The sequence below is a fragment of the Populus trichocarpa genome, chromosome 3 (genome assembly GCF_000002775.5).
Source record: "Populus trichocarpa isolate Nisqually-1 chromosome 3, P.trichocarpa_v4.1, whole genome shotgun sequence".
In the NCBI taxonomy this organism is placed as follows: domain Eukaryota; kingdom Viridiplantae; phylum Streptophyta; class Magnoliopsida; order Malpighiales; family Salicaceae; genus Populus; species Populus trichocarpa.
The window spans coordinates 19239527-19258900 of NC_037287.2; the positions used below are offsets into that span (position 1 = coordinate 19239527).

The 19374-nt window shown below is 33.8% G+C and overlaps 4 protein-coding genes across 8 annotated transcripts; 3 read left to right on the plus strand and 1 right to left on the minus strand.

The window, feature by feature from the left end:
• Nucleotides 1–986: 986 nt before the first annotated feature.
• Nucleotides 987–2511, minus strand: LOC7462827 (E3 ubiquitin-protein ligase RSL1). Its single transcript, XM_002303932.4, has 2 exons — nucleotides 1478–2511; nucleotides 987–1269 (listed from the first exon to the last, which is right to left on the minus strand). The coding sequence occupies exons 1-2, from the start codon at nucleotides 2326–2328 to the stop codon at nucleotides 1197–1199; spliced, it is 924 nt and encodes a 307-aa protein (XP_002303968.2). The 5' UTR covers nucleotides 2329–2511; the 3' UTR covers nucleotides 987–1196.
• A 2410-nt stretch (nucleotides 2512–4921) lies between these two features.
• On the plus strand, nucleotides 4922–7077 carry LOC18108729 (protein SUPPRESSOR OF GENE SILENCING 3). The gene is made up of 6 exons (XM_052451675.1): nucleotides 4922–5258; nucleotides 5364–5536; nucleotides 5667–5964; nucleotides 6051–6311; nucleotides 6604–6802; nucleotides 6891–7077. Exons 1-6 carry the CDS (start codon nucleotides 4922–4924, stop codon nucleotides 7075–7077), a joined length of 1455 nt encoding a protein of 484 aa, XP_052307635.1.
• Nucleotides 7078–9464: 2387 nt separating this feature from the next.
• Nucleotides 9465–17815, plus strand: LOC7462822 (protein SUPPRESSOR OF GENE SILENCING 3 homolog). Of its 5 annotated transcripts, none has more exons than XM_052451465.1 (6): nucleotides 9465–9831; nucleotides 10281–11397; nucleotides 11528–11825; nucleotides 16719–16876; nucleotides 17271–17434; nucleotides 17523–17815. In XM_052451465.1, the coding sequence occupies exons 1-6, from the start codon at nucleotides 9632–9634 to the stop codon at nucleotides 17620–17622; spliced, it is 2037 nt and encodes a 678-aa protein (XP_052307425.1). In that variant the 5' UTR covers nucleotides 9465–9631; the 3' UTR covers nucleotides 17623–17815. The 5 variants fall into 5 exon arrangements, with proteins under 5 accessions (XP_052307425.1, XP_002304827.4, XP_052307427.1 ...); XM_002304791.4 differs by lacking the exons at nucleotides 16719–16876; nucleotides 17271–17434; nucleotides 17523–17815 and adding exons at nucleotides 11910–12190; nucleotides 12343–12389; nucleotides 12534–12832 and having other exon boundaries at nucleotides 9474–9831; XM_052451466.1 differs by lacking the exons at nucleotides 16719–16876; nucleotides 17271–17434; nucleotides 17523–17815 and adding exons at nucleotides 11910–12190; nucleotides 12343–12416; nucleotides 12534–12832 and having other exon boundaries at nucleotides 9475–9831.
• On the plus strand, nucleotides 15211–16453 carry LOC127905101 (protein SUPPRESSOR OF GENE SILENCING 3 homolog). Its single transcript, XM_052451468.1, has 2 exons — nucleotides 15211–16205; nucleotides 16307–16453. The coding sequence occupies exons 1-2, from the start codon at nucleotides 15339–15341 to the stop codon at nucleotides 16346–16348; spliced, it is 909 nt and encodes a 302-aa protein (XP_052307428.1). The 5' UTR covers nucleotides 15211–15338; the 3' UTR covers nucleotides 16349–16453.
• Nucleotides 17816–19374: the final 1559 nt, after the last annotated feature.

Below are 19374 nucleotides of genomic sequence, written 5' to 3' on the forward strand. Positions count from 1 at the left end.
ACCGGAAATATCCAAGAGAACTACGATACTAACGAATAGGCATACAGGAACTAAGCTAAGACAAAAAAAAAGAGGGAAAATAGTTAAGGGAAATTACCAAGAACAAAGGAGCAATTTAACAATCGCCTTGAAGATACTCAAAAGACCTTGTCACTTTTTGACGGTAATCAAACACAATATCAGCTGCAATTAATAAAACACCCACAAAAAAAATGAAGGATATGAATTAATTCTCAATGAAACTAAATGAAGCTCTGCTAAATGTTGAGCAACAAGAATGGTAAGAATGCAGGAAAACCTACAGTCTTTGCCAAGAAAATCGCCAGAAAAAAAGAGGATCTATAACACCAGCCCTAGCTCCAACTGCGATGTTCATACTACCAGCTTCTTTTCCTAGCCCGTAAAGATAGTCTTTCCCTCTGAATCCTTAGCTTCCCATGATGACTGCTGTGATAATCTCCACTGTGGCCTTTCACTTTCACTATTATCGCCAGATGGTGATGGTGTTGGTTGCGATGATGACTTTGAGCAAGAAACAGTGGTCAAGAAAGGTGGATTTTTCTTGGTATTAGCAAAGAATGTTTGAGTTTTCAAGAGAGATTGGTCATGTTGCATTGAAGAGAGACATTAATTATCAATTGGTGTCTCTTGCTGCTGCTACTGATTTGTGGGTTCTGTGGGTGAGGTTCAGTTATGGAGCAACTGACCATGACTGATGCCTTGTCCCCTGCTTTTGTACTTCTATTTGTCCGAAATCTTTCAGATAACACCAGGGTTGTGTAATTAAGGTGTCCAGCAAGTTGGGCTTCGTGTACCAAGAAGAAAATTGTACTAGCTATTACCCGGACCATCCTTCATAATGCATGAAAATATTTTTCTTGTAGCCATGTGATATCCTTAGACCAAGAGTTATAGAATTTGACATACATTTAAGACAAGAAAATTTGACATACATTAAAGATTGGTTATTCTACAAGGACATAAGCTTGTTAAACATAACAACTATAGCAAATTTTATTGAATCTGACAAACATCACATACATCTAGCTGACGGACCATTACAGATAGCATAGCAACACTAGCTTCGTTCCTTGACAAACATTTTGCTGAATAACTGATGAAAACAACTACCTAGTAGTAGTAGTTTCATCCTTACACCATGGTTATATCACCTCTCTAAGGCTTGATGCTGCTTCTTATTCCCTAGCGCATCCACCATGATCTCCGATCCATTCGGCTCCACATCCATAGCAAAACTGAAGCCCACACCTGAAATCATGATCATTCTTAGAGAAGAAACAACATCGTGCTTGCATAGATGAGTGATGCAAATTCACTAAAAGCTGTTTAGGATTGAAGTTTGAGGCGTTTTTCAATCTACAATGCAGTGAGTAATAGATAGTTTCATGATACTAAGCTATAAATTTCAATTTGATGCTTTACAGTAATTAATGAAAGAGAATCTGACTAAACTAACCTGCAGATCATGTGAGGACAGCCTTCTGTTCTTTCCACATAGAACTTGCACTGAGGACATCTACTCCATTTCTTGTCCTTAGCAAGTTCCCTCAACATGAGATCTTCTCTCCCTCTTTCATCTTCATTCAGCCTCTGAAACTCCTCACATTCAATCCCAGAATGCCAGGGCACAGAGCACAGAGCACAGAACAATCTATGGCAGAAGGGGCACTCAGATTCTATAATTGCTTCGCCTTCATTATCATCAATCAACAAAGCTGAACAATCCTTGAAAGGACAATAAAATCTTTGAGATACATTAATCACCTCTTCGCATAATGCATCCTCCCAAAGATCAATCACTACACTAGTCAGTATAGGCCTGCAGGTGACCAAATCCAGGACAGCCCTGCAATTCAATCCAGGGCAAGTAACTATTCTAGTGCCATCTTGGACCTTGGCGGCCACATATCTGCTTATGCAATCATTACAAAATGAGTGAACACAGCTCTCGGTTTTGAACATTTGATCATTCTGTTTTCTCTCAGCACAAATATCACAGAAACGTAAAGAAGACTCAACGGCTCCTGACTGGTTGATCTCCATGTGCATAGGCTGATCAGAAATACGTAGCAATACTGGGGTTCCTTCTATCATCATCGACGATATTGGGCCATTGTTTTTCATTCGAGAAACGATGACAGAACCCATCAAAGCCTCCTGGAACTGCAACTCTTCTGCATATCTGTCATCTGAAACTTCAAAGATTTCTCCTCCACCTCCACATTCTTGTTCTTCATCAAAGAGTGCTGAGAAGTAAAAATCGTCAACAAAATCAAGATCAAAGGAGGAGATGCGTTCTTGTGCCATGTTATTCGACCTTACCCTTCGGTCACTTTGCTAAACCAATCTGTATATTGTTTATGATCATGCAGCTTACATAGCAATTAGAGAGGGCATCACTTTGGAAGTGCCTTCGCTTAGAAGAAGTCTCTTCTCATTGGAAACTAGCAGTGCTTACTACTTCCCCGAGGGGTTATTTAACCTTTTTTGACTTCACCTACGACTCTGTGCTTGGTCTTTTCAGTTTATTTATTTTTTTAATTATTATTGAAACTTGGTCTTTTAGTTATATCACATATTGTAAGCCATTTTTTGCTTTCCGAAATCATGGACAATTGGTCCCTCCACTCTTAATTTACTTCTTCTTTGATCCCCTTAATCGTAGTTTTTTTTCAATTATAATGCAACCACCATTTTTTTTTAGATACACTGACCATAATTGATAAAACAAATATTGTGTTTTTTATATTTACACAAAAGATCTCACCATAATTACAAAATATTTGTTTTTATTTTTGAAACTGTGATTGGATGCATTTTAAAAATATATTTAATTAGAAAAGATATCAAAAAAACCATTTTTTTAGTATTTTTTAATTGTTTTGATATGCTAATATTAAAAATAAAAATATTATTTTGATATATTTTTAAATAAAAAATATTTTTCAAAAACATAGTATATCTCAATACCAACCATACACTTGGGCTCTGTTTGTTTACTGGAAAGTAGTTTTCTTTTGGAAAGTGAATTCTGGAAAAATGAATTCCAGGAAAGTGAATTATTTTCCGATGTTTGGTAGTGTAATGGAAAATAAGTTGGAAAACACTTTTCAATGTTTGGTTATGTCATGGAAAATAAACTGAAAAATAACTTATTAATGTTTTATTTTCTCAAGTTTATTAAAATAATGAGGAACAAATCTTACAAATTAAAAAGTTGAATGAGGATGAAATTGAAAAAAAATATAATTTCATAAATTATCTCAAATAAAATAAATAATAATCAAAATAATAGAAATCAAATCTAAAAAATAAAAAAAATAAAAGATGAAGAAATTAAAATAATAATAATTAACATTTCATAAATTATTTCAAATAAAATAAGTAACAATCAAAAGAATGAGGATCAAATTTGATAGATAAAAAATTTCAATAAGAAAATGATAAGGGAAAAGCAAATAACAATTATAAAAATAAGGACCAAATTTAATATAAAAATTAAATTTTAAGAAATGAAATTGAAAAATAAATATTCAAAACAAAATATATATAGCAATCAAAAGTTTGAGGACCAAATTTGATATAATCAACAAATAATATGATATTTCTAATTTTTTCACAACTTTCGGAAAGTGTTTTCCGCCCAAATTTTCCAGGAAAACACTTTCTTGAAAACCAAGCCAAATTTTTCTTTGACTGGAAAGTGTTTTCCGTTGACCAACTTTTCTAATGGCAAAGAAACACAGGAAAGTTTGGAAAGTGGTTTCCCGGAAACCACTTTCCAGGAAACAAACATGGTCTTGTATCAAAAACTTATGTGAATAAATTTAATCATGCAATAATATTATTTTTTTCATGAATTCCTCTCAACAATCTTAGTGATAATAAATAATATCGTTGGATTAAGGGGGCGAAGCGTGATGACAAAGGGTTTGAGATCTGCATAGCAGGTCTCGAGTTCGAGTAAGGGCGTGCACCTCTTGTAAGAGTCTGGGACAGCCAGGGTTTTGCTCGCTCACCTGGGCCTACAAAGTGCGCTTTCTGGGGGGTGGGGTTTCCTCGAATCCAAAAAAAAAAAAAAGATAATAAATAATATCATTATTTACTCCAAAAAATAATCAACCTTTTTTACATGGTGTCATCGGGGACAAGTTTTGGATTAAAATTCCATCTCAATATCGCTTATGATTTTGTAGCATGATATGATCATTCCATCAATTATCGTAATCTATTAGTATGGTAGTTGAAGAAATGACGAAGTGATTATAGAGATAAGTGGTTTAGGGATCATATTCGAACACAAATTATATTATAAGGACTAAACAAAGACATAATTGCTTATACGAGGATAAGCATATACTATTTAACCCAGTCCAATTTCTTTAAGCTGAATTCAATTTTTCAAAGTTTTTTTTTTTTTTTTTTTGTTAACCAGAGTTAAATAAAACGTCCCTCATCCCTAATTAACTCAAAAATTGATTCATGAATCGTTGGATTTTGGTTTTAATGCTCCAAATTCATCTCCTTTGGAAATATATGATTAATTATGGTAATTTTTCAAAATTAAATTTTGATAAAAACAAGCAGGAGAAATGTTTAAATCTCAGAACTCACCCAATTAATCACATTAACATGAAAAAATCGGGCAAGCCTCAACGAGGAAAGATGAGAAATGAGTGCGCGACCCTACACCTTAACTAGCTAGAAAAGACCATGTAAAGCAAGTCGATCCATGTTCCATAAGTGGTGAACCCTCGAGGAAGTTGTCCAGGAAACAACTTCCGATGCAAGTTCTTTATAGACATTTAATTAAGTAGAGGCCGAGAGCCACCAGTACGTGCATTTGTGAGAGAAGAAGATCAAGAGTAAAGACAGAGATTTGTAATAATACGTTAATAGCATGGCAATAGAACCAGCCTTTGATCGTCTTAACGTGAATGATGGTTACTCTCCATCTTTCTCGTACAAAATTGAATCAGAAGGTGAGATCTTGCTAGATACTAAATTCGCTGAAGAGTTACAGTTCCAAGGGGCTCTAATGGCTTCTTTGATCAGTTGTCAAATGGCAAGCAATGTGTCATTATCAACTCCGTCCAGGACACATATGGAAGCAATTTCAGAGCACAAGATTGAACCATCACTGCAAGTGCGTGAAAAGGGTGAATCATCTTTACGTTCCTGTGACATTTGCCTGGAAAGGAAAGAAACTGATCAGATCGTAAAGAATGAGAGCTCTGGTCAGATATTTTGCTTAGGCTGCAGGTCAGTATGATCTAAATATGAGAGTATCCTACAGTAAATACTTCGTTATATGAGCTTGTTGATGGTGTTACTAAATTAAGCTTTCTACATGCCAACGAACTTCAGCAAAAAGGGAACTTCTGAAAGTTGTGCTGGTGAAGTGTTGAGCAAATGGAAAGGTCTAAACGATGAGAAGAAGGATCATGAGATTGTTTGGCCTCCTATGGTTGTTGTTAGGAATACAGCAAGCCTTAAAAAAGACGAGAACATTAAGGTACAATCATGTTTTCTCCCTCGGATATGGCATGAAATGATGACAAGAGTGGTAGTTTGTGTTTGTAACTGAAACATTATTTCTGATTATGATCTAATCAAGTGTTTGCTTGTATCAAATTAAATTTCAGCGGAGTGGCATAGCAGATCAGGAACTCCTTGACTTGTTCAGCTCATATGATGCTATCGAGAAGGTTCAACAAGCATACAATTCAGACGGACATTGTGGTATGAGTATGTTGATTTTTGAGGGATCAGCTAGAGGCTATTTAGAGGCAGAGCGCTTGGATAGACATTTTTCTGATCAAGGTACAGGTAGAAATGTTTGGAATCGAAGTCCACTCTACCTTCTATCTAGTTGGGAGCTCCAACTTCACGGTTACATGGCAGATAAACAAGACGTGGATCTCTTCAACGAGTATTCAACAGGTTCTGTCGGCTTGAAATGTATTTTTTGAACATAATCATTCTGCCAACAGATCATGTTATAACATGTTGTGTAAATTGGTCTGTAGGTGAACCCAAGCTGAAGTATGAAATCAGATCATACCAAGATATGGTTGTGAGCCGAATCAAGCAAATGAAGGAGGACAATCACCAGATTATCTGGCTGAACAACAGGGTAGCTGACGAACAAAGACATGGAGAACTTCTTGAAGAATCGAATGGCATAATGAGGGAGAGCCTGGAAAAGGCAATGCAGGAGATTGATATTTTGAGAAAGAAAATTACACTGCAGCATGAACAGAACATGGAAGAGGTGATAGTTGCCAAATGCTTATGAACTTATTTCTTGGTTAATGAATGAAATGATAAAGTTAATGTAAGCTTCCTTAGCCACCATTATGAAATCTAAAGCTAAACCCACCAAACCTTGACTCATTACATGCCTTTCTGATAATTCTGCAGTTAAACAATCACTACTATCTATGAAATCATGTTAATTATTCATGATGAGAGTTACGTTCATATATACCAAGTGGTAGGAATGTACCTTCTTCATTCCTTCAACCGGTTTTAAATGTTCTTTCATTATTTTAATTGCATTATATTTGAATGTCCCTTCAGCTATTTTGACTGATCCTGACAATCCTTTTCTTAAGATGGTTTTTCAAGAACAAATTTTCAAGGACAACGAAATAAAGATTATTCTTGAAGAAAGAGGTGAAAAGGGAGGGGATCTTGAGAGCTCCAAGAAAGACGAGGAGCCTGAAAATGTCCATGAATCCAATGGAAGCCCTTCAAATAATCAGGATGACAAATACAGGTACATAACCGGCACCTTTATTGCAAAATATAATTCTCATATTTTCCTTTCAGTAGGGCTCTCTTCATTCCATCACTTCTTGCTACAGAGTGCCGGAAATTGCCAAGGCCGAAGAGAATGAAGTGAAAGAAAAGCAAGTAGCTGACACAGGTAAGCTAGTAGAAGAACAAGGAGGGGAAGATGAACGCAAGAAAGATGAAAAGGTCAATCTAGGGAATCTGCATATGAAAGCCCGGCTATTAATCACAAGATTTCTCAGCATTTTAGGAGATTAAAATGCACTGTGCCTACCTGCATTGCTAAAATTCATCTATATTAAGCTGTGAATTCTTGTGTGGCACGATAAGTAATTTTGTGGCTACTATTATGCTAAGAACTCCTATCAAAGTTCCCCGAGGAACAGTGGCATTTGCAAGTGTTGTTCTCAGATTTTTTATTACCAACTACTTTGGACATGTTTTTAATTGTGCCACCACTAATTTAGTCCAAGCATTTTTATGAAATTTTTATGAATACAATAGTTTATGTCACGACACAAATTTGAGTATGTTACCATCATATAGGCAGAGGCACTTTTAGGACCGTCTCGCCTATGATAAGCTTTAAACCTAAACATAATTTTATAATAACTAAAAATTTAAACAATGATATAAAAATTAACCATCAATGTATATATACATGCCAACCCACAAGGATATCCTAGAAAATATTATAATTATTAAAATAATTAAAATCAAACATTAAAAAAAACTAAAATTTTAAATAATATGTATATTATAAATATTTGGTCTTAACCTAAGTATAAATAAAAATATATATAAATTAAACTGAAAGTACTATTCTACTCTTAATAAATAAAACTATATAAATATTATTTAATAATAATTACAGAGCTTAAGCTATATATAATAACATTACAGAATATATTTACAAGATGAGTATAAAAGCGAGAAGGCTAAATGAAAATTAAAATGAAAGCGGGGTGAATTTTTTTTAACCAAATCATTATTAATCAAGATAACTAGTTTGCTTTTAGCCTACTAGGTTCAACAAACGACACCGAGTTTATTTTTTTATACAATAATTAGCGATTTTTTTTTATCTATTACGTAGCGAAGCATGAACACGGGGCCTAGTTATTTTGCTAGGCACGCTGGGATTGAATAATTTACTCTTTTTAATTAGGAGTAACTAATTAGTTTGCGGGGCTCTCTTTGAAGATGTTTTATTACATTTTTGTGACAATAAAAATAAATATTTGAAAAAAATTCAATTATTTAAATTTTAGAGAGAAAAAATATAATTTTTTAGTTAAAATTCTCTTTTCTAGTCATATTTTTTCTTGAGAAAAAGTATTTTTTATCAACAATATATTCTTCTAATAAAAACTTAAGATGATTAAAAAAATATTGGAAAAAAATCATATTCATATATTATTTTTTGTTTTAACAAAAACATGTTTTTCAACTGAAAGTCTTATTTTTTTATTCATGATTTTTTTTAATTTCGATGAAAACAAGTTTTTTTAATTAAAAACAAGGTTTTTTAAATAAAAATTTATTCTAATATGAAAAACAAGATTCAATGATAAGAAAAACGTATAAATCTTGATTAAAAAAAAGAAACAGGAAAAATGTTTAAATCTCAGAATTCAACCAATTAATCACAAGAACATAAAAGTCGATAAAGCCTCGATGAAGAAAGATGAGAAAGATCGAACCTTTTTTTTTTTGTTTTCTTTCGGATTGCCACTATTGTTCTGTTCCCATTAAGATGCGTTTGTTTAACTTTAAATTTTGCGTTTACGGTGTAAAAAACACAATAAGATATTTGATAACACATCAAATTGCGTTTTATACCGCGCGACCACTAAAAAATTGAATTGAATTTGAAACGTAGTTTGTGTGAAGCAGTTTTTACATACTTTTTTAATTGAGTTTCATAAAACGCTATTTTTTTTACGTTTCAAAAGTGCTTTTGAAAAACTTTGAAATTTTTTTATTTTTTTCTTTACTTTAAATTAATATTTTTTTTATGTTTTCAGATCAATTTGATGCGCTGATATCAAAAATAATTTTTAAAAAATAAAAAAAGATTATTTTGATGCATTTCAAAGTAAAAAACACTTTGAAAAGCAACCGCAACCACACTTCTAAACACAACTAACCAAACATTTTATACATGTTTTTTTGCTATACATAAACATTAACTATAATTTTTACCAAACACATATTTAAATCTGACTAACCACGTATAATCACAATTTTTCAAAACTTACTTTTTTTTAAAACCATAAAAACTACCTCATAAACAAACACACACCTAAAAAGAGAGGGGGAAAAGGGCGAAAAAGAGTGCACGAGTCATGACCTTGCACCTCCGTGGAAAGTAAGTCCATCCGTGTTCCAAAAGCGTTAAACTCTCGACGAAGTTGTCCAATAAATAACTTCGGAGGTAAGTTTTTTACAGGTATTTATATTCTATTTTGATTTTTAAAATATTCGTTTGTTTTAAAAAATATTTTTATTTTAAAATAATATATATTTTTATTTTTTTTAATTTATTTTTAATATTAACATATTAAAATAATTTAAAAACATAAAAAAAAAATTGAATAGCAAAAACAAACTTAGTTTAATTAAGTATTAAGTAAAGGTTGAGAGGCACTATCACATGCATCTGTGAGAAAAGAAGATCAAGGGAAAAGACAGATTTGTAATAATAAAGTTAATAACATGGCAATATATAGAACCAGCCGTCTTTGATCTTCTTAACGTGAATGATGGTTAGTTCCAAGAGGCTCCAACGGCTTCTTTGATCAGTTGTCAAATGGCAAGCAATGTGTCATCATCAACTCCGACCAAGACCAATATGGAAGCAATTTCAGAACACAGGACTGAACCATCATTGCAAGTCCAAGAAAAGTGTGAATCATCTTTAAGTTCCTGTGACGTTTACCCGGGAAGGAAAGAAACTGATCAGATCATAAAAAATGAGAGCTCTGGTCCGGTTTTTTGCCCAAGCTGCAGGTCAGTATGTTCTAAATATGAGAATATCCTACAGCAAATGCTTTCATATGAGCTTGTTGATGATGTTACTAAATTGAGCTTTTTACATACCAACAGGCATTCAGTCCAGTAGAACTTTACTGTGTAAAGTAGTGAGCAGACCTGACTACTTCTGATGAGGAATTAGAATTTTCCATTAAATGCTAAGGTCTAGCATGATAATAGTTTGAATATAAACAAAAAATATCCTCTCAAAGGGTTTAGTTCATCCAGATTTAACTATTAACTTTCTGGTCAGACTTTACGAATGAATTATTAAAAAGAATTTTCTGAACTACATGGTTTTCTAAATTTAACTATGATTTATTGAAGTTCAGGAGCTTTTTCGTTACTTGATTACTTGTTTTTTTTTTTCATTAACTGCTGTGTTTTAAGATTTGACTATTTTTTTGCTTACAACAACTGTGCAGCAAAGCTATCGAGTTGTCAGAAAATCAATGGTCAAGCAGCAAAGAGTTGAGTATGGACATGACTTCTGGAAATGACACTGGCAAGTCTCTCACTGCTGATGCCAGTGGCAGCAGTAATAATCCAACTACCAAGACTGAAAATAATCCAACTACCAAGACTGAAACAGAACTATTGAGTGGTGGTGCAGCGAAAATCGTTCGTCTCAACTCTTCACAAGATGAGGATAGGAAAATAGCTGAAAACATAGCTGCTAAACAGGATGGTACTCCACAGAGTCCCAAAGCAGCTGACACAGGTAAGCAAGTAGAAGAACAAGGAGGTCAAGATGAAATCAACGAAGAAAAGTGTGAATCATCTTTAAGTACCTGTGACATTTGCCCGGAAAGGAAAGGAAAGAGTGAATCATCTTTAAGCATAGCTGCAAAACAGGAGGGTACTCCACAGAGTCCCAATACTGAAACACAGGAAGATAAAGGTGTGGATCAGAATTCAGACATTCCACTTAATGTTAATTCTGAATCGCTGGTCAGCGGAGGAAACGGGGGTCCACGACCAACCTCCAGCTATATCAAGAACGTTGCTTCACAATTGGTAGACTGCCCACCTGTGGGACATACAAAGAGTGGGGAAGGAGGAATTGATTCAGATTCAACCCCAAGAAAGGGTTCAGAAACTGGCCGAAAAGAAAGAGTTGCAGATGACATTCAGAATAATGTTACTGCTGCTCTTGATTATCATGGTGACGCTTATGCTTTGGATGATAACAATAAGAGCATATTGTTCAAGGAATTGGCACCTGAGGATGTCAATGAAACTACTGAGCAGTTTTACTGTCCTGCATGCGCAGAAGTTTCTGATACCATCAAATGGTACCAAGGCCTGCAGGCCCTCATATCACATGCCAAAACCACTGAAGAAATGGCTAAACTCCACCGGAAAATCGCACAGCTCTCGGAAAAGAAGTTTGGCAGAAAGGGAACTTCTGATGGTCCTGCTGGTGAAGTGTCAAGTAAGTGGAAAGGTATAAGAGACGAGAAGAAAGATCGTGAGATTGTTTGGCCTCCTATGGTTGTTGTCAGGAATACAGCAAGCCATCAAGAAGACGAGAACAATAAGGTACAATCATGTTTTCTCCCTCAGATATGGCATGAAATGATGACAAGAGTGGTATTTTGTGTTTGTAACTGAAATATTATTGCTGATTATGATCTAATCAAGTTTTAGCTTGCATCAAATTAAATTTCAGCGGATTGGCATTACAGATCAGGAACTGCTTGACTTGTTCAGATCATATGACGCTATTGAGAACGTTCAACAAGCATACAATTCGCTTGGACATTGTGGGATGAGTATTTTGATTTTTGAGAGCTCAGCTAGAGGCTATTTAGAAGCTGAACGCCTAGATAGACATTTTGCAGATCAAGGAACAGGTAGAAATGTTTGGAATCGAAGTCCACTCTACCTCCTACCTAGTGGGGAGCTCCAACTTCACGGTTACATGGCAGAGGAAAAGGACGTGGATCTCTTCAACCAGTATTCAACAGGTTTTGCTGCTTGAAATGAATTTTTTTTATATAATCATTCTGCAAGAAGATCATATAATAACACTTTGTTAAACTGGTCTGTAGGTGAATCCAAGCTCAAATATGAAATCAGATTGCACCAAGACATGGTCTGTAGGCAAATGCGTGAGGACAATAACCAGCTCATCTGGCTGAAAAAACGGGTAGCTGAAGAGCTACGGCGCGCAGAAACTCTTGAAGAATCAAATGGCATAATGAGGGATAGGAATGCAAAACTTGTTGAACAATTAAAGGGCATAAGGAGGGAGACGATGGAAAAGGCAAAGAAGGAAATTGATGTTTTGAGAACGAAAATTAAATTGTTGCATGAACGGAACATGGAAGAGGTAATAGTTTTCAAATGCTTATGAACTTATCTCCTGGTTATTGAACGAAATGATAAAGTTAATGTAAGCTTCTTTAGCCACCTTTAAGAAATCTAAGGCTAAACCCACCAAACCCTGACTCATTTACATGTTTTTTTCTGGTAATTCTGCAGTTAAACATATCACTAGGATCCATGAAACTATGTTAATTATTCATGATGTGAGTTACTTCCATACCAGGTGGTAGGTATGTATCTTCTTCATTCCTCTAACCAGTTCTATATGTTCCTACATTAATTTAATTGCATAATATTTGCATGTCCCTTCAGCCATTTTGACTGCTCTTAACATTTCTTTTCTTAAGATGGATTTTCAAGAACAACGAAATAAAGATTACTGTTGAAGAAGGAGGTAAAAAGGGAGGGGAACTCGAGAGCTCAAAAGAGGACGAGGAGCATGCAAATGTCCATGAATCGAATGGAAGTCCTTCAAATACTCTGGATGGCAAATACTTGCATTGCTATAAAATCAATCATATTAAGTTGTGAATTTCTTATGTAGCACGATAACTTAGTTTGTGGTATTAAGATTATTATTGTTGTTATTAATTAAGAATCATTATTAATTAAGGAGAAATCTAAATGTTATGCTGCTTTCTATCAAGACTCAGTGGATTGTTTTTATAATGGGTACTGTTTTGATAATAATCAAGATAGATAAGAGGTATTTTTATGATTTAATAAATATAAAATATAATTAAAAAATTAAAAATAATTGTTGCATGCGAAGCCTCCCGACAATTAAAAATATATCATTTCCTCGTATCGATAGAATATACACTAACATGTTGGGGCGGCATGTTAGTGGTTAGCATTCAAACCACGATTTTTTTTTTCTCTTTTTTTTCTTGAAATTCTCATTGGCCAGTAAAATTTTAAAGTCATCCTTTTATTTATTGAGGTTTCAAATTATTTTTTAATTTTTAATTTATATTCTTAGTTTTTTGTAAAATTTTAATTTATTTTTAATTTAATCATTGAATTCCAGTTTATAATATTTTATTTTTTGATCTATTAATTTGTTTTCATTATCTTTTTTATATAATCTAATTAAAACTAATCTAACTTATTTAAATTATTCAGTAGATCTATAATCCGAAATGTCCAAACCCATGGCATGGCGCAGGAACACGGATCTAGTAATCGCTATATGGAGATAAAAGTACATAGCAATCAGAGAGGGCATCGCTTTAGAAGTGACTTCGCTTAGAAGAAGTCTCTTCTCACCGGAAACCAGTAGCGCTTCCTCCTTCCCGGCTGGTTATCTAACTTTTTCTAAACTTGTAGGGCTCTGCGTGGTGTCTTTTCGTTGATCAATGTACGAGAAAAGTCATTTTCTGCTTTCTCAAATCTTGCCTTCCACTCTTAATTTTCTTTTTCTTTGATTCCCTTTTATCATGGTTTTTTGTATTATTATCATAATGCAATCACCACCTTCGTTTTTTTCTCTTTTTCTTTAGAGAAAAATGGGGATTTTTATAGATAAGCTGACCATAGCTGATAGATAATATGATGCTTTTTATATTTACACATACTTTGAAATATCTTATCACACCTAGCTAGATCGGAAACTTTCACGAATGAATTTAATCATGCATTAATCCCACTTCTTTAAGAAACTAGTGACATTACTCGAAACAGTTTAAATAAGTTTTCTTTTATACCATTTATTTATGATAATGTATTTTTTATATTAATTTCTCTCAGCAATGATCGTAAAACATACCATTATTTGCATGGAGGACATGTTTTGGCTTGAAAGTTCATCTCCTCGATCGATTATATACTTTTAATATGATCATTCCATCAATCATCGTATCTGTTATTAGGGCGCTAGTTGAGGAAATGACGAGATGGTTATAGAAATAAGTACTGTTTAGGGATCATATTCGAACAAGAATTATATTAGAAGGACCAAACAAAGACATAATCGCTATATGGGGATAGGTACTATACTATCAACCCAATTCTGTAGAATTTATTCTTATTTAGGCTGGAATTCAATATTCAGTTCTGTTTTGATTAATTGGAATTATCTCGTCCAATTCTCTTGTATCGAAGATTTTTTTTTTCTTATTCTGGAGGATGCATGTTTCATTTATTTCAAATAGTTTTCTTCATTAGATGATATAACCTAGTTTGTAAAGATTGCAGGTTTTCATCATGTGGATATCTTAACAGATATTTTTATAAATCAATGAGACATGTTTAGCTTTAAAAGAAGATTTGATCGCGTTATACTAAGAAAATAATTTAAAACAACAATAACAAGAGATATAATTATTGCATCATGCTCAAATCTTTACCGTGTTTTTTATTGAACCGTTGAATCTTCTAAAATTAAATCTAGAAGTTGTTGATCGGGAAAATTTTACTATTTTTCATAGTTATTTTCTAGTCTATGTAAGTTTTTTCTATTCTATAAAAGACATTGTATATTTTTTTAAAAGACAAATTTGGGTTATATCTTTATTTCAAAAACAAAATTTTTTTTTGAGATTCTCTGTATTTTAACCCTAATTCAGTTTATTTTGCTTCTTGTTGTATTGTTATGCTTCAATCTATATAATTAGTTTCATTAACCAACCACTTACCTATCATGGGACTCATTTTTCATATTTTACTAACTATCTCGCCGGAGATGTCCCTCAAATAACTCAAAAATTATTCGTGAATCCTTGGATTTTGGTTTTAGGGCTCCAAATGCATCCCCTTCGTGATAAAAACAAAAAGGATAGATGTTTAAATCTCAGAACTCAACTAATAAATAACATTAATATGAAAAATCTGTCAATCCTCAATGAAGAAAGAAAAGAAATGATCGGACTCCTTTTTTTTTATTTTTAGACTGCCACTATTATTCTCTTTCCATTAAATAATAGTAAAAAGCAAGAGGCGAAAAAGAATGCATGACCCTACACGCCTCCTTGAATGTAAAGCAAGTCAATCCATGTTCCAAAAGTGGTGAACCCTCGAGGAAGTTGTCCAAGAAACAACATCCGAAGCAAGTTCTTGATAGACATTTATTTAAGTAGAGGTCGAGAGTCAAAAGTACATACATTTGTGAGACAAGAAGATCAAGGCTGAAGAAAGAGATTTTGTGAAATAACATGGCAAAAAAACAAGACCTCTTTGATCTTGTAAACGTGAATGATGGTTCCTCTCCATCTTTCTCTTACAAATCTGAATCAGAAGATGAGATTTTGCAAGAAGCTGCTGAATTTGCTGAAGAGCTCCAGTTACAAGAGCCTCTAAAGGCTTCGTTGGTCAGTTGCCCAATGGCAAGCAATGTGTCATCATCAACTTCGTCCAGGACCAATATGGAAGCAATTTCAGAACAAGAAATTGCTGATGCCAGTTGCAGCAATAATAATCCAACTCTCATGACTGAAACAGAAGCAGTTAGTCGTGGTGCAGCGAAAATTATAAGTCACAATTCAGCACAAGATGAGTGTAGGAAAAGAGCTGAAAGCATTGCTGCAAAACAGGAGGGTACTCCACAGAGTCCCAATACTAAAGCAAAGAAAGATAAAGGTGTGGATCCGAATTCAGACATTCCACTTAATGTTAAATCTGAATCGGTGGTCAGCAGAGGAAACGGAGGTGCATTGGATGATAACAAGAAGAGCAGATTGTCCAAGGAATTGGCACCTAAGATTGTCAATAAACCTATTGAGCAGTTTTACTGTCCTGCATGCGCAGAAGTTCCTGATACCATCAAATGGTACCCAGGCCTGCAGGCCCTGATATCACATGCCAGAAAAACCACTAAAGGAAAAAGGGCTCAACTCCACCAGAACCTAGAAAAGCAGCTGACAAGGAAGTTCGGCAGAAAGGGAACTTCTGATAGTTCTGGTGGTGAAGTGCTAAGTAAATGGAAAGGTCTAAAAGATGAGAATAAAGATCATGAGATCGTTTGGCCTCCTATGGTTGTTGTTAGGAATACAGCAAGCCTTAAAAAAGACGAGAACAATAAGGTACAATCATGTTTTCTCCCTCAGATATGGCATGAAATGATGACAAGAGTGGTATTTTGTGTTTCTAATTGAAATATTATTGCTAATTATGATCTAATCAGGTGTTCGCTTGTATCGAATTAAATTTCAGCGGATTGGCATAACAGATCAGGAACTCCTTGATTTGTTCAGCTCATATGAAGCTATTGAGAAGGTTCAACATGCATGCAATTCGAATGGACATTGTGGGATGAGTATTTTGATTTTTGAGGGCTCAACAAGAGGCTATTTAGAGGCAGAGCGCCTGGATAGACATTTCGCAGATGAAGGAACTGGTAGAAATCTTTGGAATGAAAGTCCACTCTACCTCCTACGAAGTGGGGAGCTCCAACTTCACGGTTACATGGCAGAGAAAAAGGACGTGGATCTCTTCAACCAGTATTCAACAGGTTTTGTCTGCTTGAAATGATTTTTTTAATATAATCATTCTGCCAACAGATCATATAATAACATGTTGTGTAAATTGGTCTGTAGGTGAACCCAAGCTGAAATATTTAATTACATCATACCAAGATACGGTCGTGAACCGAATCAGGCAAATGAGTGAGGACGATAACAAGCGTATCTGGCTGAATAACAGGGTAGAACGTCTTGAAGAATCAAATGGCATAATGAGGGAGATCCTGTTAAAGGTAATGAAGGAAATTGATATTTTGAGAAAGGAAAATAAATTGCAGCACGAACAGAACATAGAAGAGGTAATAGTTGTCAAATGCTTGGGGACGGATGTCTTGGTTAATGTAAGAAATGATAGAGTTCATGTAAGCATTTTTGGCAACCATTTAGAAATCTAAATCTAAACCCGCCAAACCCTGGCCCCTTACTTTCTTTTTCTGATAATTCTGCAGTTAAACAATCACTACTATCCATGAAACTGTTAATTATTCCTGACATGATACCTAGCGGTAGGAAAGTACCTTCTGCATTCCTTTAACCACTTTTAAATGTTTTTACAGTATTTTAATTGCATAATGTCTGCATGTCCTTTCTGCTATTTTGAGTGATCTTAACAATTCTTTTCTTAAGATGGGTTTTCAAGGACAAATTTTCGAAGACAGCCAAATAAAGACTAATGTTGACGAGAGAGGTAAAAAGGGAGGGAATCTTGAGAGCTCAAAGGAGGACGAGGAGCACGGAAATATCCATGAATCCAATGGGAGTCCTTCAAATACACAGGATGGCAATTCCAGGTACTTAACTGGCATCTTCATTGCAAAATATAAATCTCATATTTTCCTTTCAGTGGGGCTCTCTTCATTCCATCATTTCTTGCTACAGAGTGCCGGAAACTGCCAAGGCCAAAGGGAATGAAGTGAAAGAAAAGGAAGTAGCTGACACGGGTAAAGCTAGTAGAAGAACAAGGAAGAAGACAAAATGAACCCAAGGAAGAGGAAGACTACAGATCTAAAGAAGCAAATGATTACAAAAATCACAAGCAAATGATTATGAAAAATGAGCTCATTTTGCTGCAACAACGAGTTGTTATAATGGAAAGAAGCAAACACAACAATAAAGAAAATGAGTGGAATTTGTTGCAAGTGATACCAAACAAATATTTTTTTTCCATCAAATTTTTGTAGTAAATCAATTCAGCCACTAATTACACATAATACAATTGAAAGTGATAATTTAATTACCAATTATATGCAACACATAACAATGCACAAATTATTCTTTACTTGAAGGAAAAAAAACCTTACCAACTAAAGGCTCACTGAAATGCAAAAAACTGATCCATTACATGCATAAAAAAAGAAAACAAATGCACAACATTATTTATCTAAATAACAGATGCTGAAGTAAAGCTCAAACTAAAAACACTTGTTAAAAGTTAACTAACAGCAAGGACACTTAGTTAAAGAGCTGAGAAAGGAAGAGGTACAAAAAAAAAAAGGAAAACGGTATGCAAAAAAAGATGAGATGTAGCTAACCAGAAGAGAGAAAAAGAAGCCCTGTACAACAATCCTCAACCGATAACCAACAAATATTGACAGATTACTACAACAAAAAAATAATAAAAACCAAGTTAACATGATAATAGATAAAATAGTAAAGGCTAGAAGTAGCAGACAAAATAGAAGATAATGTTGTGCCAAAAAATAAAAGAAAAAAAACATAAGAAAAAACCAGTAAGAGCAAACGTTCAAATTGCAGATATACGAACCAATTTCAAAGCAACCCTAAAATAGCAAAAAACACAGCAGAAACGGTTGCCATATTTTCTAAAACGAAGGAAAAGGAAATGAAAAGGTGTGTAAACTCCCTTGCAGACCAATAACCCTTAATTGTAATGATCCTAAGAGAAACACATTAACCAGATTAACATGTTAAACCTGTAATCCTTGTCATGAAAGTCTAATAACTAAATAAAAAAACTTAACATTAACAAAATAAAAAAAACAACAAAAAAAATGGACGGGTTAATCCAGAATTAACTGGGTTAACCCGTGAAACCAAATTAACCCGTGAAACCTGAGATATGTGTCATGAAAGTCTGATAACTAAATAGAAATAAATTTAACATTAACAAACTAAAGTAAACAAAAACAATTAATTAAAAAGAAAAAAATCAGGGTTAACTCGTGAAACCAAGTTAACCTGTTAAACCCGGGATCAATGTCATAAAAGTCTGATAATTAAATTAAAAAAATATTAACATTAACAAACTAAATTAAACAAAATAAAATTTATTAAAAGAAAAAAAAACAAAGAAAGAAAAAAAAAGCTAAAGGCATCAAAAAAAGAAAAAAAAAAGAAAAATAAATTTAAAAAAATCTTAAAAAACAAAAAAAAAACTCAGCCTTTCACTGTAGATTGCTACAGTAAAAGGCTGAGCAATTTTAATATATTTCTAATAATTAGTGATTTTTTTTATCTATTACGTAGCGAAGCATGAACACGGGGCCTAGTTATTTTGCTAGGCACGCTGGGATTGAATAATTTACTCTTTTTAATTAGGAGTAACTAATTAGTTTGCGGGGCTCTCTTTGAAGATGTTTTATTACATTTTTGTGACAATGAAAAAAAATATTTGAAAAAAATTCAATTATTTAAATTTTAGAGAGAAAAAATATAATTTTTTAGTTAAAATTCTCTTTTCTAGTCATATTTTTTATTGAGAAAAAGTATT